The sequence below is a fragment of the Tauraco erythrolophus genome, chromosome 7 (genome assembly GCF_009769465.1).
Source record: "Tauraco erythrolophus isolate bTauEry1 chromosome 7, bTauEry1.pri, whole genome shotgun sequence".
NCBI lineage: Eukaryota > Metazoa > Chordata > Aves > Musophagiformes > Musophagidae > Tauraco > Tauraco erythrolophus.
Genome location: NC_141471.1, coordinates 47,192,237 through 47,215,404, shown reverse-complemented (window position 1 = coordinate 47,215,404; position 23,168 = coordinate 47,192,237). Strand labels below are relative to the sequence as shown.

The 23,168-nt window shown below is 44.8% G+C and overlaps 1 protein-coding gene across 1 annotated transcript; it reads right to left on the bottom strand.

The window, feature by feature from the left end:
• Window positions 1–6,013: 6,013 nt before the first annotated feature.
• POMGNT2 (protein O-linked mannose N-acetylglucosaminyltransferase 2 (beta 1,4-)) lies at window positions 6,014–22,765 on the bottom strand. The gene is made up of 3 exons (XM_086614774.1): window positions 22,743–22,765; window positions 12,034–12,183; window positions 6,014–8,309 (listed from the first exon to the last, which is right to left on the bottom strand). Exon 3 carries the CDS (start codon window positions 8,215–8,217, stop codon window positions 6,481–6,483), a length of 1,737 nt encoding a protein of 578 aa, XP_086470900.1. The 5' UTR covers window positions 8,218–8,309; window positions 12,034–12,183; window positions 22,743–22,765; the 3' UTR covers window positions 6,014–6,480.
• Window positions 22,766–23,168: the final 403 nt, after the last annotated feature.

The following is a 23,168-nucleotide window of genomic DNA, read 5'->3' as shown; positions in this document are numbered from 1 at the left end:
AGGAACTGACTCACCACGGAAACGTCACACCGATAGAAACGTCCACAGGAAAACACCATGGGAAATCCACACGCAGTGGGAAAATGACATTGCTGCTGGCGACAGTATGCCTGCAGGCTGTCCCACCTCCGTCCACCTTACCCCCACACCAGCTGGGCTGGAGGAAGCGACTGCTATTGCCAGTGACCAGAATAACATTAAAGGAAGGAAGGACAAAGGAACAGGGAATCTCTAAGACAGAGAAGAGGGATGCTAAAGCGAGTGGGTTTGTCTGTGGATGCTATGTTACGCGTACAGGGACACAGCTAACTCAGAAGGTAAGTCAGGCAATTCGAGCGAGCTGTTTGAATAAACACCAAACAAAGAGAAACTCAAGTAAATTTTAAAGGCAACACATTTTCAAATAGCAAGACCAAGCAGCATTTAAAGGTGATGGTCGCTGCCAAGTTATTTTGAGCAAACAGGAGGCTACTCAGTTTATCTGTTTGAACGTGCCAACAATTAATTTAGTAATCAGCACATTCTGAAGGGAGGATTTGAGAGGGTGACAAGGAGGGCCAGGCCCTCAGTCAGTGTAGATTCGCACTGGCTTGCTGTGCCGCAGCCAGCCCCGTGCTAGCGGGGGGTTTGGCTGAAGCCCCCTTAGGGGGGACATGCTGGGGCAGGTGACTTCTCTTACATAAGGACGGTGATGTGCCTTCACACGCATGCAGATGGTGATGCTTCTCATACCACCCACAGCACAGATGGACTGTCAGTCATCACATTGAAAGTCATTCCAAGAGTCTGCCTACTCCAAGTCCAGCAGGGAAAACCTAACTATCCTTTTTATCCACTAAACCTACCCTGCCTTACACTGCACAGACACCAGAAGCAAAAATATTGCAGAAATAAGTCTGCTATTTATACAGCTCAGCAGATGAGATATAGCAATAAAGATGCTGAAGTCATCCTTTTGTTTAATATAAATTAAATGATGTTTTGCTTATAGAGTGCTTATAGGGATCCTGGGGAGCAATAACCTCCTTGCTTTGCAGATGGACCCACTTCTGCCCTAAAGACATTAAAGGCTCGGGTCAGAGCCCTTGCCAGCCCACCTGCAGTAAAAGTGCTCTGCCTCAGAGCCATCTACACCAACAATCTGTGGGGTCTTAAAATAAATCATTTCCTAAGTTTCTTAATTTAATTTGGGTCCTGTGAGGTGTTGGTGTCTTAGAACAAGCCATCCACAGATCCTGGAGCAGAGGGCACGCAGAGCCTTAGAGACAGGGGTAAAACGTGGCCTGAAATGGAAGGAAAAAAAAATAGAAAAAAAAAAATTGATAAACAGCTTTGAAAAATATTCCTGTCTTATGTTTACCTTGAGTAATGTATGTAGTTGTTAAAGACTGAGGTGATGAAGCCAAAAAAAGCACTTTGCTTATTTCTCACCAAAATCTTCTAAGAAACAGTCCGGTTTCTCCTGCAAATATATTTTCTAAGATGTCTTTTAAAAGGTTTGTTTTTCCTTTTTATTTTCCTTGCCTCCACAGTAGCTCTTAAAAGTCTCAAGTTATTGCTCTTATCAATTATTTCCTTAAGAAAAGGATCTGTCCAAAAGAACCAGGGGAGGGGAGAGGAAGAAGACAGAAAAATCTCAATTTTAACTCTGCAAAACCAAGTATTTTTATTAAACATCTCCAGTCACTTTCTGGAGGTGTAAAATCTGCACCAGGTGACTAGTCTAGATTGCAGCTAGCTCGTCACTGCCTGCCCCTACCACCCACACGCAGTGTGTCAGAAGAAAGAAGCCAAAAGCTGGAGTAATCCACAGGGCTAGTAAAAAAAAAGTGCAATAATTTTGCTAAGCAAAAGCTAACCAGTCATAATTTACGGCAGGCATGAGTTTTTCTGGATGATGTTCAGGATTCTGCACACTTGTTAAGGGTCGAGTGCATTGCTTAAGTGCTGGAGCATCTCTGGCTGGTGAGGTGATGATCAGCTGGTGGCCACCAAGGCACCCCACCGGCTGCGCAGAGGGAGATCAGGAGGAGCTGTGTGGCACCCATACGTGAGCATCGCTCACAGGGGACCAGCATCCTCACTGCTTCTCGCTCGGCCAATAGCTCAGTGATGTCTTCATACTGCACCCAGCTGAGGGAGCAAGCTCAGGACAACCACCTCTAAGCCACTCTCCATCATGTAGAGGACAATCCCTGCTTGGAACAAGGGTTTAAAAGCCACACAGAGGATGCTGGTAGTTGCTTGGCAGGACACAGGCTCTCTCAAAAGGACTATTAAAATATACATATAAGCCAAAAGAAAAAATAGGATTTCATTATCATTTCCTAGTGCATTAGGTTCCTGAGCAGTTGCAAACAAGTGCTCTAGAAATTTTCCTATGTGAGCTCCCACAGGTGATCATGCCGAATGTCATCTGCCAGGCTGCTTGGAACAAGTCCCTCCCAACCACTTGATAGTCCTGGAGACCTCTGACTCAGTGGCTTTTCAGCCCTCAATTTGTGCTACTCTAACCCGTCCCCTGCTTTTCCAGGCTACACCTCCAGAGCAACTGTCTTCCACCATGCTGAGCAAGGAGTGGACCATTTAAGACAAGCACCATCTCTAAGTCTCAACTCTCCACAGACCCGGTGGCAGCACGTCCTTCTCAAGAAACACACTCAAGCCAGATCAGAGTTGAGCCTCTTCGGAAATATTTCTATTCTTGGATATGGTTTTGGAGGGTGAGCTTGGGCTATAAGCAATAAAAAATAACAGTAGCGTGAATTGCTCTGGCTCTATTAAAGTCACTGTCACCCTTGGGAAGTCCTGTCCCGTAGGGAACTGTATTACCATACAACCTGCAGCTCCTGCTCCAACACCTCACGCGTGCAAGCTGGCAAGTGCTCCATTCGGTCCTTCTCATCCTCGTACGTGTCGGTAAGCAGCCCTCCGCAGCAGCTGGCAGCTCCTTCTACTTTGCGTTAATTAAAAGGAGATAAAACTGCAGTCAGAGGAAATCCTCCTAGATGATCCATCTCCGCAAGCACAGCCAAGCCTGGCAGCAGCGAGTTTGAGACCAGCTTGCCACTAGCATCCTGCACTGCCCCCAGAGGGTTTTGGATTTAATCTCAGTTATTTCTCTTCTTCCAGGACAGTGGGGCCAGACAGCACCACGGAGCTTAATGTATTTGCTTTGGGAACAAAACCAGACGATGCTGTGGTGAAAGGTACAAGTCTCTTGCACAACACAACTTGTCAAAAGGAGCCCTGTAAGCTCGCCTGAGGAATAAGCTGTTTTGGAAATACAGTAGCGCAGCTCCAGCCCTCCCTTCCCACACACGTGAGAGACGCAGCCTCAGCCCCTGCGCACGGAGAGCCTGTGTTTGTTACAGGACGAAACTTCAAGCAATGCCAGGCAAGCGTTCCTTCTGATCAATTAAGAAGTGGCATTGACAGAGAAAAGTCCCACTGGGTTTTCTTGAAATGTGAAGACTGGAGGCTCTGTGAGAAGATATGCGTGTGAAACAATGGAAACAAGCAGCCCGTTTGGACAGGGGAGGATCAGGAGTGAAAAACAGAACGGCCTGCAGAGCACTGATGGCAAAGTTATTAGCAGGAAATAGAATTCACTACGGGAAAATGCTAGCACTCCAGAGCAGTTCCTGAAGTAGTATAAATCAGCATAACATTACCGTGCCCAATTTACGACAGCTACAGGCTGAGCCACATAGTCCCAGTGCTGCGTACTCTGGCAAAGGAGGAATTTGGGTATAGCAGTGACGCTCTGGTACAGACATCCTTACACTGGGCAGGAGTTGGAGGCAAATGGCAACATCACCATCACCCCTTCAGTGTTCAGCTATCTCAGAATTTGGAAAGGAAAAATCCTTTAATTTTGTTTCCACCTCGTAAAGTACTCATAGCACCGACGAGGCAGGCAGAACCTGAATGCATATTTTTGGAAAGCACATTTGATTATCTTCTGGAAAAAGTGAGTTTCTGAATGCAAGAGACCACTTCACACTGCAGTTAAGAGCACAGAAATCCACATATATGATACTTCATTGCTCTGTAGCAATTTTGTTGATTAGAATCATTAGGATACGAGAAGAAAATAGTTAACGTGCTGTAGCCAATCTGCAAATGTTAGAAAATCTGCAATCATATAAAACCAATTTTAAGTGAAATGGGATAGTCTACAAATTACAGGCAAAGGATTGCTACTCAAGGCACTGAGAAAGACAAGCAGGAAAGCAACACAGACCAATACCCAGCCCAGGACAAAGGGTGGTTAGAGAAACACATGTAGCTCACGTATCCAAAGAAAATTACTTCCAAAAACTGACACAGAGCAAATGCTGACCAAACTTCATCCTTCTGAAGGCTCATTTAATACCGACTTCTTAGGGTGCCAACACTACCACCCCTGCAACTGCAGGATGGCCAGTGGCCACAGGCCTGCCTGCAACATGAACGGACATGGGGATGCAAGGCTGCCGCAAAACCCTGCTGTGAATGGGAGCTAATCAGCCAGCGAGGTCCTGGGGAGCTACAGGTCCTGGTGGCTTCCCTACACAGCCTGCTCTCACATCTGGCGTCCATTTATGATGTTTGTCTCACCTCAGCTCTGACATACGTGGCATGTGATGTGCAGCCACATGGAGGCTTTGGGGCACAGCTCAGATAATCACTGCACTTTAGCAAGAAGCTCATTTTGTCCTAAGAAAACAACAGCAGGAGTATTCATGCACCCCTTTAAAATATCAAGACAAAAATTATTAGTTGGCAAGGCTACAATGCCAAAGCAAACACAGACTCTGGGACTGTTATTCTGGTTCTCTTCTCTCTCTCCTTTAAATCATAAACACAGTTGAAACCAAAGCGAGACATAATGAAAATGAATATACAGAAGTAGCACTTGCCTGAAGGTCCAATGTTGTACCGTGGTGTTTCACTCATTTTTCAACGTTCCTGTTTCTTGTCTGATTCGTACAGCAATGTTTTCCTCCCCCTCTCTCTAGAACTCATATTATAATCCTGCCTCGAGATGCTCATCTATCAGCCCATCACTCAGAAAGCAAGCCATTCATCCTACTGTTCAAACATCCATCCAGACCTCGGGAGGATGGTGGGGACTAGGGAGGGAGGGGAGGAGAAAACACTTTTCTTGTTGCTTTAATGTTCGTTATAAACTATGGAGGATGCTAACTCCTATCAGAGAACCGTCTCATACTCCTGCCCTTTTTTCCTCCCTGTACTTTTGAGATAGACCTGTTTTTCACTTAGGATCTCCAACTAAAGGAGAACTGTGCAGGATCAGGTCTTAAGTAGGCAGTGTGTTATGCCAGCAATGAAGCCAGATTCTGATCTTGGGGAAAACTAGTACAAGTCTAGACTAAACTACTCCCCTGACTGGAGCAGCAGAGGTGCGAGTGCCGTCAGCCTGCCCCTCGCCACGTACTCTGTCCAGCCCAACGCGACAGCACTCATGTACTTGTCCCTGCCTGACTCTGCTTCGTCCCACCAACATCCAGGAAAACCTGTGCCCAGAAAGCTTCCCTTTGTGACCACTGGTCTATTACTCAGCAAAACATGTACCTGTTAGCAGCTATTATCAACAGATTACTTTGATCAAATACCAAAAAAAGGATTTTCTTGAGCAGATTGCAGTGAGATTCTTTCCTCATTACCTCTTCCAAACCATTCCCTTCCTTTCCCACAGATCTGTACATAGCACGCAAAATGAAATCAGATCTTAAACCACAGTAAATTCTCTTATCCGCTCCATCCCTTCTATCTCCCATCTGCTACTCCAGCCTTTTGCTATTGAGGTGCAGTAAAATTTGATTTTAAACATGAAGCTGACACTGTAGTCTCATTCTCTTCAGCCAAAATATGAAAAATAAAAAGCTACCCATATACACAGTTTATCACAGCAATAGATAAATCTATCACGACAACAATTTTGACAGATAATAAAAAGCAAAAAAATATTGAGGAGGTTTACAGCAGTTTAATGAAGGCTCTTGTACCAAATCTTGAACTCAAAGTTACAGTCCGAGTTATTGAAAAAAATAACTTACAGTGAAAAAGCTGATGAGAATCGCCCACCTAGCCACGGAATTAACTGTGGTTTAACGCTGTGCTTAAATACTCACCACACAATAGAAACAAATTCAAATCACGACCAAGGTACACACAATTCACTTCCATTCTGTTTTCAATTACATGTACTCAGCATGTAACCTAACCTCTGGAAGTTATGCTGAAGAACACAGAGGTCTCTTTTTTTAATTATTTTTTTTCTTTTTTTTTTTTTTTTGAACACTCACTGGAAATAAATACCATTTAAAGAATACACATGGAGCGCAATAAAATGGACACTTAGGCACTGGTACAGTCTAGTCCTTTTCAGCCCTCTACAAACTACAAGACAAGAAGTTTTAAACCACAGATGGAGCGGAGAGCAGGGCAGAGCTGTGCAGGTAGTGCAACAGGTTATGTACTACACAAAAGCACATCTGCAAAAGGTCCCAGGAGATTTTTGTTGAAGATGCAGCGTATCCACACCAGGTATATTGTGAAGGGCTTAATGTTTTCTGAGAAGGTGTGATTCTGATGGGACAATATATAAGGCATGTAAGTGTTTTCCCCTTGCTCTTGTATCCACACTTCGTATTTCACTTCTCTGACCTTGAGATACCTCAGGTTCCAGGGGATCTGCCAGGACACGGCAAGTTTAGCTTCGCTCGTGCCCTGGACAGAGGCTTGACACTTGGCATCCCTCACTTTGCCAGGGTAGAGGCTACCTGACCACTTCTGCTTCTTGGGTCCTGGCTTAGACTTCACAGTCTGCCTGATCACATGGATGAGAGAAGGGATGTTCACTTTCGTGTCCTGGTAAGCACGGAACAGCCACTCGGGGTTGCGGCAGCAGAGGTGTCGTGGCACTTCTGTGCTCTTAATGATGCGATCTTGCTCAGCTTTGTCCAGATGAGCAATCCCACCCTGATCCCAAGGTCTGTCTGGGTAGGTAACAGTGTCTTCCTTGTTGGTGTTCTGCCAGGCAATGTACTGCAAGTCCATGCCAGGAAGGGTTGCCAGGGTTTTGTAAGGGGTGTAGTGTTCAGGGTTGATAGCGTAAGGAAAGAGCTCCACCACCGTGGCACCTCTTGGCAGAAAGAGAGACATGACTAATTGGGCCCCATGCATGCTGACCAGCATGGACGCATTGCTGATCAACCGGACGATGTCAGAAAACGAGTGCTCCTCCAGAGAGACGGTAATGGTTTTCATCTGAAACTCCTGAGCGAGAGCCAGGATTAGTTCTGCCTCATTTAGGATAAGTCTGTTGATTGTTCGACTGAACACTACGATGTACTCCTCACTGGAGCTTTCCTCCAAGCTGACGTTCAGCTTCTGCATCATGAATTTGGTGAACTGCCTGATCTCATTGCCAGAAACCAAGATGTTAGCCTTTGGCCCCTGTGGCTGGACAAATCCGTACTGGTACCAGGTGGTGATTTTGGACAGTCCCACATACGATTTGGTAAAGCAGAGGAGCCTGCCCAGGGTTTTAAGCTGCTCCCTGAGGAGTGGCTGCTTGTTACTCAGTAACTTGTAGAGGTCAAAGTGAACACCTTCACCCCACCCTTCCATGAAGAAGAGCCGCGCCTCCAGATCTAAATCAGAGAACTGTTGCATGGTGTAATAAATGGGGAGGAGGTCGTCATGAAAGACGTGCATCAGGTTGTCTGGGTTGAACCTGTTAGCGATCAGCGCCACATCAGGCACAAAGACCGGCTTTGGCATAAATTTCAGTGCAGCAGCTGGCAGCTCCACAAAGTTGAAGTACTGGGTGTTGTGGTCTTCCACTGAGGAGAGGTCAAGCAGAGCCGGCTGGAACCTCCGGGAGCCCAGGTTGGGCAGCATGACCGAGGAGTTGCTGTGGAAGTAGACAAACTCCTCAGCCTCTGTAGAGTAGCAGAGGGACTCAAAGCGGCAGATGCGGTCAGTGTGCATCCTGCCCGTGCACACCATCCTGGTACCGTCCTCCACCAATGCCTGGAGAGCTGCATGGTAGTCAATCTGAACCTGAGAGAGCTCCTGAGACTGACGCATGAGGTCCAACTCCTCTTCGACCATGAAGGCATGCTCTCGCAGTTTGATGTATTTCCACAGCACAGCAGCAAGGACAGACACGAGCAGGGCATTAAACACAGCTGCTATGTTCATTCTGTAGTTAGATCCTAGCAAGATGACAGGCGGGGAATGCAACGGAGAGGGAACACATCATTAACGCTCCTTGACATGGTGAGGGCAGAGACCTGTGGAAAATAAACTAAGAAAGGAACCATTTAAACATCGGGTTTACAGCTTCACCACAAATCATATTTTATGGACTATTCAAGAGAGTTGAGGCTTTTTTCAGCCATTTTTCCCCCTTTCAGGGAATGAGGGAAAAGAAAAAGAGTGCCAAAACACTACCCGAAACTGTAAAAAAAACCCAAAAATTAAGCGAACAGAACTGGGAGCTCTACAGGAAGGCTTCCTCTCTCATTTTAATTTCTACCCTTTTGGAGAAGAAAAAGTAAGAGTTTCAGGAGGAGCTCTATGAAGCTTTGTCAGAAAAAAATGGTAGGTTTCCTGGGACTTTGGCTCACGTTGGTTTCTGCAGACCAGTCCAGTCCAACAGCGAGAGGAAAGACAGCGCTGCAATCACTGGGCCACTCAAACAGGGCTTGGGAGACCTAGCTCCTCCTCTTGATCTGCCACAGGTCTTCTGCACGGCTGCAAGGACCCAGCTCTGCCTCTTGCCTTTACTGTGCAGATCATAACAGTACAAGGAGTACCGCCAAGTATAGATTTTGCTACAGTCCATTCCAATAGGAAATGTGACTGCCCTGTGGGAAACTCCCAAGTCACTCAGTCATTCCTTTGGCTGCGCTCCGGGATCAAAGGCTAGGAGGTGCCATCGTCTTCCAAAAGAAATATTGGCATGGGAAAGAGAGGAGCTCCGCTCTTTCTGCAAGGAACTGATGTTTCATTAAAACAATCAAACCTTCATTTAGTTAGAGTCTGACTTGCACCAGCACAGCCAACCCATATACAAATGGGAAGGTAATACATGTGAAGCGTTTCCGGCGTTGGTGTTTTCCCATCCCAACCTGAGAATATCCTCTGTGCTGCTCCAAGACCTCCCTGTCTCTTTTTCTGTTATGGGAGAGATTCTGCCACTGTTTTCTTTCTATGTAGAAACACTACTGGCTTATATCAGAGTATTGATCATATTTTCAACTGTGAACTTCAATTGAGATATTGATTCAACTACAGTATTTATGGGCTCTAATTTTCATTATGCGTCAAGGTTCACTGCTAGTCAGGCTGTAAATAATTGCAATCATGACTCATGGGTAACTATAGGAAGGGAAATTTCTGATTGGTATATACCTGATTAGACTGTTTCTAACTGCAGTTATTAAAGGTAGCAATTTAAACTCCCTTTGATCCAAGTTTGGAGGGAGGGAAAAAAAGCAATATCTCAGGCATGTGCTCTGACATCTCAAGCAATAGTGCCTCGGTGTTTTAACCTAGAGATGCTTGTTCTTATATGCCAGAGTGGAGGAAGACAGCAAGGCATATTTAGGACCAATGCAAAAACCTTCTCTACTGTCCAGGGAATTCTTTTGAAAAGAGATATTGCAGCCTAAAAGCTTGATCCTGCAATCTGGTTCATGCAGCTTGGAACTGAATAGAGAATCATTCATGGAATTCAATGAAGTTAGAAGAGATCCCCATAGCTTGCGAGATCTGAACAGCCTGCAGGATCCCTGTCTTAGGAAGAACTGAAGGTATGTGGGAGACTGAATAATGCCAAAGAAACAAGCGCTAGCTGTAAGCCACACAGATTCAAGAGGTGGTCTCTGGGGATCTGAGCAACAAATTCATTTCAATTTCAGAACAGCTCGAGCTACTCAAATGGAACAGAAATGAAGTTCACCTCCTTTGGCAAGTGGTCTGAAAAACTGCTTCATTTAGCACCTTCCTAAAAGCAGGCAGCAAATTAAAAAGGTATTGTTTTGACTTCAACCATTGAAAAAGGAAATGGGAAGGGACCCAGAGTGGTCATCTAATTACCGGGGCAGGGTCAGCTTTCTCTAAACCACTTCCCAAAAATGCTTCTCTATCTCGTTCTTAGTACTTATTCATATCTTCAGTCAGTCTCTAGCAATAAAGGCATAAAGGACTACAAGCAGCTCTTTCCTAACAGTTTTTGTTTCCACCACAACAATTTAAACCTAGTCTTCTCCCAGGCGCACAGATATCCTGCTCAGGCGAATTATGGCTGTCACATCACCTCTCAATCAACAGGGGACGACTGCTGCTCCTGGTGGCTTTGCAACCCTCAATCATGGCTGTTCTATGGACAACCTTGAATGGAAACCTACTGGGGACAGCAGCACATCACTCAACTAGGCTCTGCTAATGCAATCAAACCAGTTTTCAGGAAAAGAAATTTTTGATGGGGACAGATCTCAAGTTACTTTGTTGGTACCAGATTTCCAAAGCTTCATTTTACTTCTTCACTATCTTTGAAAGATGTCTAACAATATCATCCAACTCTCCACATAATCTCTCCACTACAGACCTCTCATCTTGTGGGCACTGCTTTAAATTACTTCAGCAGCATCACCAAGGAAAGAACCAAGCCCAAGCAGCCACATGCAAAGCCAGTTATTACGTGAAGGAGATTGTTAACAATCAAGTCTTCTGCCACATGCACACACTTCAAATGAAGGCCAGTCTGTAGGCATTGTAGAATCATAGAAATGTTTAGGTTGGAAAAGACCTTGAAGATCACTGAGTCCACCACTACACTATGTCCCTATTGCTACATCTACAGGTCTTTTAAATACCTCTGGGGATGGTGACATGACCACTTCCCTAAGCAGCCTGTTCCAAAACTTGACAACCCTTTCAGTGGAGAAATTTTTCCTAACATCCAATCTAAACTCCCCTGGCATAACTTGAGGCCATTTCCTCTTATCCTATCACTTGTTACTTGGGAGAAGAGACTGACATCCACCTTGCTACAATCTCCTTTCAGGTAGTTATAGAGAGCCATAAGGTCTCCCTTGAGCCTCCTTTTCTCTAGGCTAAACATTATGAAAGTTAACTACTGCAGGTCAAAAGAACAAAGCACCTACAAGTTCAATGGAGTCAATGCAAGTTGCAAGAACGTGGCCTCTTTATGATTCCAGTATAGGAGGGAAGCGCGTGTAAGTGTGGGTGTTTCAAAAGCATCAGAGGCCAGCAGTCCATAAAAACAACACTGACACCACTTGCATTTCACAGGCATCTCACTGGTGGGGAGCTCCACTGACCATTACAAACCCCTTGAGCCAAACAGGCCTCCTTGGAAACAGTCTGTTCTAACGTTTTGCTCCTGACTGATTTGTCCTCTCCCCTCCGGCCCCAAGGGAAAGGCATAAGAAGCACTTGAGAGATACAGGCTGATGGATGTGGCCAATGTTCAGAGGTTAGCAGTTTTCATTTCAGACTCTGCAATACCCATGAAATGGCTAAAAATGAACAACTCAACTTTTTAATAAAAAATCACCTGCAAGGCCCTCCTCCATCTCTTCCCTCACTGCAGCTCTTTCACTTCCCTGCACTTAGCTGAAGTGAGCCAACCAGGTGTCAGGAATGAACGTTAAAAGCTAGCAATGCTAAAAGAATCCATCTTCATTCCTGTTTTTCATTGCCAATTCGAAAATCCTGGTTTGTGCTGCTTGGCTGAAAGCTCCTTTTGATGGAAAGCAGGGGACATGGACAGGAAAGTGTGTTGCAGGAAGAACTGAAAGGAGAATTTCACAGGTACACAGGGAACAGCCTTGATTCTTTGCCCGTTTTCCCACATTTTATCATCCATTTTTTTTTAATCTGACACTTTCAGTGAACACAGACCTTAGGGAACGAAAATCTTTGGTCCTTCAGGGAGTGACAGAACATAAATAGTAACAAACTGTCCCGCTGTTTGCTCTTACGGACCCAGGAGAGGCTGCACCAAGGGGCTAAAGGCAGGCAGTCACTCTCCAGGTCCCCTGGTTCCTCAGTCTCCCAAGCTGAGGTCAGTCACTACGTGTTGTCAGCAGCAGTAGTCCTGGGATGGGAAACGTTTCCAGAAGGCAGCAGGTAACTCTGAAACAGATGAAGGCATTTAGTCTTCCACATGAAGAGAGTTGCTTCACAATAAAAGAAACTTTCATCACTAAATGTCTCTCAAAAAATGGGTCTAGAGCTGCCACACTCTTCCCACAGTGTCATTGGAGAACATCTTAAGAATGAAAATCACTTGCAGAAGTGGCAGACCAGACACTGCTGCTTTCCTCAAGGTCAGAGTCCTCTGTGCTGTTTGTTTCTACATGTAGGTCAGCATTTATGTCGTTTGCTCCCCCAGTTGTCCACAGACTACCCTCCCCCATTCCTACCACATTCATTCACCTCTCACTTCCCAGTGACATTGGGATAACAGCTTTGCTCCATGTGAGCAACACGACCCAATTACCAAGAAAATCGCATGGACTGACATTTTTTTACTCTCTGCTTTGAAATGCTAAAGCACCATCCTTCAGCAACAGAAGACGTGACAGCTGATACACTAGAGCCGAGCTGGAAGAGACATGCACGTAAAAGCCGCACAGAGCTTCTTGCTGCCAAGCTAGCAGAGGGCAACAATGTCCCATGGGAGGGGATGGGATGTGCCCTTGAGAACTCTCAACAGGGCGGGCTGCAGGAGAGGAGTGGGGGTGAGAGAGGGAGACAGAAGTGGCAGATTTCCCTGTCATTGATGCTGCCGGGGCAGCAGGGCAGCTGCCTTACAGCACCCCATGGTCAAAGACGGGGAGCTCAACAAACACACCCGCACAGGGGCCGCTCAAGACTTCACAAGGGAAATAAAAGCACACCCTGAGGCTTGCAGCTCAGCCATAATGGATGCTGCTCCAGAGGCTAAGAGGCTGTGGGAGGGACTCTATTTTTGGTTAGCTCATCTTTGCTCTTTTTGCAGAAGAGATGACAGGCATGAAGAGCTTAACTATTCTCCTCCTCCACTCCCACTCACTTAGCAAAAGGGTCACAGCTTCATCCTCTCAGCCCAGCTACTGCTTCTCTAACTAGCACTGACTACTGGTGAGCAGGTAAAGCCTTCAGGAGCACACATCTGGTGCGTTCAGCAGGCACACCTCTGGCAGACACCCTGAGCATCTTGCAGGTTCATAGTACTCTCATGAAAGTTTGGACACAGTGGCACCTTCTGCCTGTTAGCTGCTGATCATCTGATGTTATAAGTATCCTCAGGAAGTGGGAAGACAGCAGGAAGCATAGATGGGAAGCTGTGCTTCATCTCTTGTTAATGTGTAGAGGAGATCAGAGTGGGTGGGATGGAAGAGATGAATTTCTGCTAATAGGCAGTTGGCATAAAGGACTGTTTGGATTCATTTAAGAGATGAGTTCTGTTGTTCTTTTTTTAATGATGAAGCTAGGGTACGATGAATCACTACTTTAAAGCTATTATTATGATGGTCAATGTTTTAAACCTCTTCTCCATTTTAAAAATTACAGTCTAGGTAAGAAATTGGGAGAAAAGCTACAAAGCCCACACAATAAAAAACAAACAAACAAACAAACAAAGATACAAACATACACTACCAAGATCCCCAGAGGAACAAAACAAGAGCTGGATGAGGGAGAACAAGGGTCACTGGGGTAAACAGCACATCTAAAGGGGGAGCACCTAGTCCTGCAGGTACTAACAAAATGAGAAGTGGTGGTTTTGTCTACTTAGGCCTTGCCAAGCTTTTGTTACCAACTCTTCAAGCACTTTCCAAGCCAATGCTCAGTCTTCCAGAGCTACAGCAGGCTAAAAACTCTCACAAAACGGAAAAAAAGCACAAAGGACACACGTTTCCAGAAGGCACCACCATCCTGTACACAGAAAGAAATGCCTTTACATGGAGGCCAACCTGGGTTTGGCCCAGCTGACCAGTTCCCTGAACAGCCTGCCAGTCGTGGCAGTGGTGTCCAAGCAGAACCATCTCCGCAGTTCCCAGAAATGCAGCACAACTGGAACTGAACTGAACTGGACCTGCTCCTGCCACAGGACGGGGAAGGAGTCAGGGCAGAGGCGCACGGTCAGGAAACGGACAGGGGACTCTGACCTTTCTTCTTGTTACGGCAACACAGTGGGAGGGGTGGGAGCAGATTTGACTCCTCGAGGACTTTTTCCCCATCAGCACTCCCCACTCCCAGATCCATCTCTTGCTAGGCTAGCTTTCCAGGACCAGCACAGGAAAAGTAAAGCGTGCAAACACGGCATTTCACACTCCCCCTGCAAAATGTCTTCTGTTCTTTCTCCCATCCCTGATGGAAGAGGCTTAGCTAAGGATGCAGTACATGTAACACATGCAGTTTTAAATACCTACTTCATTCATGCTCAAAGCAGAAGTTGCTAGAAGGCAACTTTCCCAACTGGAAGGAGGGGGAGTTAGGATTTGGCAGCCAAGAACTGGCTTTTATTCTCATCTCTGTCACAGATTCCCACAGAACTACAAGCAAGTCAATCCCCACAGCCCCAAAGGTTGTTATCATCTTATTACTGTATTTGTTTAATGAGATACATATATCTTTCAAGGTACATATCACATTAAAGAAAGGATGGTACACTGAATGATTGATATACTGGAACATTTTCTTTGTAAAAAGCAGCCAAGTGTACAAGTGCTGACTATTTAAACAGGAAAAGAGCAGATTCTCAAAGGGAGCCAACCCAGCAGTTAAAGCTACAAATATCATTAACAAAGCCTGATATAAAAAGGGGATATGAAAAATAAGAATACCTTAACTCTGCAGCCTCAAGTGGATTTTTAAATATACAACTTTATTCAGGAAAAAAAATATCAAAATGGAACAATATTTTTTAAAAAAACAACTGTCTCACAAAAACTTTAAGTATCTATAGACAACTGTAATCAAAATTAGGTTTACCTTCAGTTTTTATGGTTTAGCATAACTCAGCAATAGAAAGTAAAACCGTAAATCTTTCTATAGAAGATTGAGACCAAGCAGACTGAGGCTCTGTGCAATGGTCCCTACTGCAAACACACCTTCAGTATGAACAGGAGAATACTGGTGGTGACTGGACGCCTTCCAGTTGTGCTTATGGATAGAAAATCTAATATTTCTTCCATTTAATTTCAGAGCCTGTGAGAGCTAGGACAGGAAGAGATGCAACCTGACTTTTGTGTTGACTAGCAACCATTGATTTAACATTTGTTGATACTGCTGTCTTGATCTACAAAATTACAGGTAAAAAAAAAAAAATCCAACACTAAGCAGTCAATGCATATTAGCAAACCACAAACTGAGCTACAAGTATGAAACCAATAAGAATCCTTCTTGGGCTTTTACAGTCTACATTTCCAAGATCTGTTCTCCATCCAGAATGACATGGAGTACAAAATCTTTTCCCCAAACAAAAACTAACCCTGATCTCCAGAAAACTCCCCTAAATAAGAGGCATTTCTGATGAAGATAAGCTAGCTTGAGGTGAGATGCAAGAAAAATGAGCTAAAACCAAACAAAACTCTCTCACCTCTCAAGACTTCCACCTTCTGACAGTCTCAAGCCTAAAGATGAAGCCTCAAGGTACTCAGAATAACCATGGCTAGACAGAGGAGGAAGCTTTAGAGACAGAGTTCATTCCGGTCAATCTTTGCTCACCCAAGTATCCCACCAAAACGCATCACATTATATCAGCATTAACAGCACTGTCACATGACTCAAAAACCCTCTCCTTTTGCCTGGTCTCTTGCTGTTAGTTTGTAAGCAAGATACCTTTGTCAGAAACAAAAAGGTGTCCGAGTGCAGCACCTTTATCTTACTTCAGTGGTCTACCTAAAGTAAAGACACAGTGGGGGTGGCTGAAGGGAAAATTTATTAATGATGCAAAAGTGAATTTAAAAGAATATGATGCAAAATCCCAAGGTACTGAACCAGATGAGCTTCAGCCACTCCAGCTATGCCTTTGGGCTTTAGCTGCCATTTGTTATTCTCTGTGTTTTATCTCTCCTTTCTTTCTTCTCCGATGGGAAGAGTACCTTCCCATGTGTTATTTGGATACTGGGACTGGTGCTTAGCAGCATTTACAGCCTGAGCGTTCCCTTCCTGAGACTGCTCCTGTGTGCTGCAAATTATAAGCAGGAGCCAAAATTGTTCGGAGCACAGCACGGCCAATAAGAACAGCAAAAATCCCTCCCTGGTTACCACAAACTCTACATTAGTACGTTTTTAGGGGAGGGTAAGGGGAAAAAAAAAAAAAAAAAGTAATCCCAAAGCAGTACCTGTCCAGCAAGAAATAAATTTCTTAAAACCTACAGAATTTAGTCCAGATCAAAGATGTTTTCCCCATGAGACTTTTGTTTAAAAATGATAAAGCAAACCACCAGTCAGACAAAGAGGGACTACAAAGACCTGGGATTACAAATGAACTACTGACCTCCTTCTGACACATGCACAGCCACAGAGGAGGGATTCAGCGTGAAGTTGCAGGGGGAGCAAAGAGACAGCATCAAAAAACATGCTAACTGCCCCCCCTCCCCTCCCTGAAGTACACTGCATCCAGGACTGCCAACAAAACTGAATTCAGAGCCGTATGTGATCAGCACAGCAAACAGAGCACAGTTACAATAACACCCAGCAAAGAAACGCAGTAATTCAGAGCATCTGCAACCTTTTTAATCTTGGAAGTACTATCACTGGTAGATTAGTGTTTCAGCACATGCACGCATACCTGGTGTTGCTAAATAAAAGGAAATGCTATCCCATGCCTCTCTTTCACAGGAGAAAGAAAAAAGAAGACACCTTAAAGCTACGCTTTGCAGGGAAACGAACGCTCTTCAGTCCTCTTCTTTCCCCACCACCATAAAGATAAAAAGAAAATCGTATCTAACAGCTCTCAGCACAGTAACCCGTGCACCATCTGCAGACTGAACTACCTTTCTCCCCCAGGTCTGAGCATGCTCTGTCTGTCAGCAGTGTCCTATCGCTCCAGCTGGCTCACCTCAATTTGTTAGCCTCCCAGAGGTCAGCCTTGCATGCAGGATGATTTGCTGCAGTATTCCTGCAAACCCCCAAAGGGCGGCCACGCTGAAACAAGCACCATCGTGCTGTTTCACAAAGCTGAGCGCGTCTGTGGAGACAGACGGAAGACTCGTTGAGGGGAGGTCGTGTTTTAGGAATTCTGCTTTTGAATATCATTAATGCCACTAGTACTCCAAACATTTCTCACAAAAGAACCAAAGAATAGGAGAGAAAGGAAAAAAATGCCCCTCGCTAGATGATGCGAAAGCCACTCACTGCTTTCTAGCAATTCTCTTCGCACCAGAGGAGTGATTTCCCAGCTGCGATGGTCAGCAAATGGCTTAGTGTTGAACAAGGCTGTGAGTGCCCTCCTTCAGAGATCCAGGGAACTGTATTTTTGAAATGAAGTTATCTTTTACAGTAGAAACAGTAATTTCTAAATACAAGGGCACAAAAATGAGCCAGGGCTTATAAGAGAGTCTCTTACTGCATCTGAGCTGAAGGTCATGGAACCCAAAGTGTCTCACACCAATCTTCTCAGCAGAACTTGAACCTGTGGGGACTGAACAGCTCTTGAAGATGGCAAACCAAGCAGTAGTGACTGGGAACATTTCAAGTCCTAATTCCACAACTGGGTTTTACAGGCGTGATCAGAAGAGCAGCCCGGTTCTGCCCATGGCACTCACCAAAAGGCTCACTGCAGGAAGGCACACCACTGAACACAGTTTTTAGGAGAAGGATCTCAGCCCTGTAGGGACATACTTCCAGACAGATCACAAGGAAAACATACAAGGCTCGCTGGAAATTTGTTGTCTGTATATTTGCAAGATACATCTTTTTGATTGTGTAGGAGGCTTTTTCCCTTTAAGTGAGACCTAACAGGTGAAATAAGAATGATGAAAAAGAGGATAAGTTCTTCAACACCCACGTGTACACACATGTCTACACAGATACTCTCAGATGAAGAGCAGTGATTCTACATAAGGAAAAGAGAAAAGCATCCCTAGGTTTTTGCTCAGGACAGGAATTATCCTCATTGCCAAAATGAAGAAGCTCGAATGGTTCTGCATTAAAAAATGCAATTAGGTTAGATATGAAGTATTCAAAACTCTCAACTATGAGAGCGTGGCAGCTACAAGGGTTAGCATGTTACCTAAACTCTCGCTCTAAATACGCATCACAGACAAGCTGGCATCTTCAGCTTCTATCCTCCCCAAATCACGCTGGAAGTGATCTGAGGGAGGGGATAAATGGATTTACAGCATCTGTGGTCATTCCCAGCACTATGGAGTCACACTGCCTGGGCTGGTTACTGTTGACCAAGCCTGCAAACGCTCTGTCCACGAACGCTCCCTGCTTACTGTGGGATCCCAGCTCTGAGAAACCTTCTGTTACCATGCAAGAAGGCAAAGCAGCCCTGCCAAATTAAACTGTGGTGACAGGCTGAAGCATTTTTCAGGGCAGTGAGGGGCAATACACTTTGAATCACAGTAGTAAATCACAATATAAAGTACTGCAATACCCTGCAACTTTTGAGGTGAGGATCCACCAGGGTTTCAAGTTGTTACAGGTGATGAGTTCCTCATCCACCATCAAGCACCCCGACTTTACTGAAGCCAGGATTTCTCCCTTGGGAAGGCCACTGCATGGGGACAACCTGCAATGTAGGATGGCACTTGGGTATCTCCTCCTCCCTCCCAGCACACTGATCCATTGCCTCAAAACAAGCACGTCCCTCATCTGGCTTCTGCCTGCTGCAGCAGAGGCAGTGCTTTCTCCAATATGTGATGAAAACAAGGTAGTCCTGAGGCAGAGGTCTGGCAGAGCTGAGAGGCACAAAGCAGCCCCAGGAAGATCACGACTCATCCCAGGCAGGACCCAAGACTGCTAGACTGAATACAGCCACCGTCAGAGCTGAGAACACAGTAATATCACAGAATTTATAACCTTGGGTTTCTGACTGCCAGTTAAAAGCCAAACACAGAAGAAAAATAAGCTGAAAGAAACAAAGAATAAACCCAAATAACATTCTGAAAAATCGACAAAAGGTTTTTAACAAAACTAGACCTTCAAAAATGAGCCTGCCAACATGACGAATAAACGCAACTGTTGTATCTACTAAACTAGGGCATCACAGAAGTAAACCAGACATTTTCTCATCTCCTACTCTGCAGTGCTGCCTTTTACACCTTCTGCCTTCTTGGTACAGAGCAAGCAAAATGGTTCTGGCCAACCTGGAAACACTAAAAACCACTAGGATTGACAGGACAAGGTGTTATTTACCTCAGTACACTCCTTTCCAGACCTGCGCCACCTCTTCCCACCAACTCAAGGTGGACTTTGAACTACAGAATGAGCCTATGCCTGTCCTGTGAGAATCCCAAAGGGACACTGGTCAGTCACAGCTGCTTGGGGGAAATAAATAATAATAAAAGAAGAGCAATAGAAGAAAATTCCTCTTTGGCAGGCCCATTTACTGTACCTGGTCTGACAAGACGTCAGGACCAAGGTTATCCAGAGTCATCCTTCTCTTTTTAGCTCATCTCATTGTCCTCTGGCCTCTATGAATGAAAAGGTGTTGTCTCATGTGGAACAATCCTGATGTTTTTCCTATGACTTTTGAAAGTTGAGGAATGCAGTTAGATTTGTAGCTGACTTTACTTGAGAAAACACATCCTGACTTTGTGTTTTCCGCACTTCGGAAAGCTCCACTGCATGACCTAGCTTTCAATGATGCTAACGGAAGCCTTTCCACTGACTCTACAGACCTTCACCTCCAGTTAGGGACTTTATCAGTGGGATCCCCGATAAACCAGAGATACCATGCTGGGCTTCTTATCTTAGTTAGGCTTTGATTTTAATGGAGAAGAAAGCACAAGATTTACAGACTGGTCTTCCATTTATGAACAAGTGTCTTCTCTACCCCAGGACTGAGGTATATGCATAGATTTCACAGGTACAATTTATCATGTCATGTGGAATTGGGCAGTTTAATCCCAGTCCTGAAAAGGGCCCTATTGTCCGTCTGTCACACTACAAAGTCAGGGAACAAAATTACATCATTAAAGGAGGAAAAAAAAAAATCAAATAAATCCAACAACTCTGAAATAATGACTATTACTACTGCACCATAAGGCACTAAGCATGGCAGCCTCAACATCTTCCCAAATAATCAGCACCACCAGCCTACTGCAAGTCAGTTCTGAGACAAGACAACCTATTCAAACCTCACTAAGAGTTAGATAAATAATTTAACACCCCTCATAAAATTGCAGCCTCCAAAAACAGCGTCACAAAAGAAGAACAGTTAACGTTTTGGAACTCCTAAAAAGCAGTACAGCACGAACAAAACTCACCAAGCTCGCAAAGGCGTCTGAATAGACCCCTCTTGGTTTAGGACTGACAAACAGCGGGTAAATCATTTACTAAATCTTTGCCTTGCACATATATGTTGCAGGGGTGCCTGCATCACTCTGAGTCACAGTATTTATTATTTATAGGCCTAGAAGTTTGCTCTGTAAGAAATTGTTCTGCAGTGCTTTTCAACCAAAAGCGCACAAAAATTTCATGTCAGAACTGACAAAAAAAGTCCTTGAACTAACAAATACACGACGAGACAAAAGTTTCTGGACACCAAGAAGATGGTGCCAACTGCATATATGCAAATGTAATTAGTATAAATGTGTCTGTAAAGGAAGCAGAGATAATTCATGCTCATAAGAGCAGCTCAGCAATGATGTTCACCTAAACACATATGAGAAACTAAGGGCAAAATGTTGCCTGCAAGACCCCTGGGTATTGCTCATTGCCTCACCATGGTGTTTCCCACAGCCCGCTACTCACTAACTATTCTAGCCTGGGCGGCAGTAAGATTATCTGCCTTCTCTCAGACGACACTTTAATAATTGGCCTTTATCACAACATCACCTGAAGAAACACATCTCCTGTTTTAGAGATTAAAGGATTGAAGCTGGCAAAGGGATCTGGGTAGGACACATTGTACCAGCCGCCATAAATACAGTAGCAGCTTCCTGTGAAAAACCCACCAACAATCAAACCCTCTTGTGTACCCCAAGGTTGTATTCATCTCCACGAGCTCCAGGGCTGAAGACAGGTGCCAAGACCTCCAAGGTCACAGCTAACAGTTTAAACATGATAAAGGACAGGGAAGATTAAGTTCTCAGCTCTGTCATTGTTGCTCTGAAAGAACTGCTGGTGGAGCAGCCACAAGCCTGACATGCTCTGCTCCCAGTACACTTTCCTCTCATCTTCCAGCTCCATCCACACGTGCTGTGCAGAGGGCCGTGGGGCTTCCTGCATGCCTGGTAGACCCCCCTGCAGCCACAACTTAGCCTGAAGTTGGAGGTCCTGTCAGCATGAACTTGTCCTGAGAGCGGCAGAGGAAAAGGAAGAGTCTCTTTTTCCTATATGTTGAGACAAACAGGGTAGTCATAACCAGCAAATCTCATAGACATCATAGGAAATTAAGACGCTAACACCACAGCAAAAACCAGTTGTTGAAAGGGACTACATCCTTGAATGTGAATACCATAGAGGCGTCAAGGTATGTAAAAGAGGAGAAATAACAGAAAAAATTGCATTTTAGGCTAAACAACAGAACTGTCAGGCACTTTGACAGATCTGTAGGGTTGAACAAATATGTGGAAGTATCCAAAGGACAGGGCTTGAGATGTCCAAGCATTTCACTGCCTTACTGGATTGTGCGCTTGTTTGCAAGCGGGCTGAAGTTGTTCCATAACTGATGAGAACATCTCAGTTCACAAGCAGGATTACAGTAGGACTGTTCCTTGCAGCTGCCTTTGCCCTAAGCTTCCACTTTCTGGTATGTTCAGAGACTTTGTGCGTTCCTAACAACCCTGGAAAACCAAAACCCACAGAGCAAAGCCCTAGTACTTCATGGAAAGAACTCCACAAGGAGGCAGCAGCAGTGCCTGCAAACTTGATCAAAACAGCAGTTTCATCCAAGCTGGAGCGTGTGCTTCAATTAGCCAGTCTCTGACAAATGCCTGGAGGTGCCTGGCACAGCAGTATGTCAGGAAGGTAGTTCAGAGCCAAAATAAAGGAGAATATAAATCAAATCAGGGGAAATAAAAAGGTTTACTGCCATTTTGAGTCCCCAAATTGCAAATAGATTGTTTTACCTCCAACACCCTCTTCAGCCACACCTGTACACCATAGCCTCACATTTTAAAGGGATGCAGCCAGCATATAACCCAACTCTACTCACATGACAGTAGCGTAATATTAACAACTGACAAGGGCACAATGTTACTGGATACCCCCACCTCTAGTGTAACTGCTCAGATTGGTGCTAAGGGAGCACAAAACATCCATGTCCTGGGTTGGCAGCATATCCCAGGTGTGCTAATATTCACATGAAAATTCAGAACAGAGTGTCCGGTCTCACGAAACACCTAAAATAACTTACACTGGAGCAGAAAAAAAAGGGTGTTTCCTGACAGCACAGGCCATAGGACTGAAAATTGTCTGCTGGTCAATTTAAACACCTCCTTAAAATTATTTTTTGATTAGTACTTACTTTTGATTAGTATTTACAATACCCTAGTCTGGTTTTCCCTGTGGAAAAGAACAATTCTTACCTTGTCTCTCCTCTGATTACAGTATCATCACAGGGCCCAGAAAAGCAGTAGTAACACATGGCTGTGGGCCAGGCATTTACTGTTTCAAATGTCGCTCTGAAGGCCACCGCTGTTACTGACAGGTGGAAGAGAAGAAAGCAATATGAATCATCTTTCTCGGCTTCAACGCGAACCACTGCACGCAATTGAGGAAGTGTGATGAACACACCAAGTCACTTGTACAAAACTATTCCAAATCCTCCAGGCGTCATATGCAACAATTTACAGTTCAATAGCTAGGAAGAACTTCTTCATGTCCTTGACAGCTTGAAAATTCACAGAAGGACTATTGAATCTAGGCATATCTATCAAGGGCACAGCAGCAAGAGGAAAAGGTTCAAGCCTGATTCGAAGTTCGTTGTTTTTTTGGGGTGTGGGTTTTTTTTA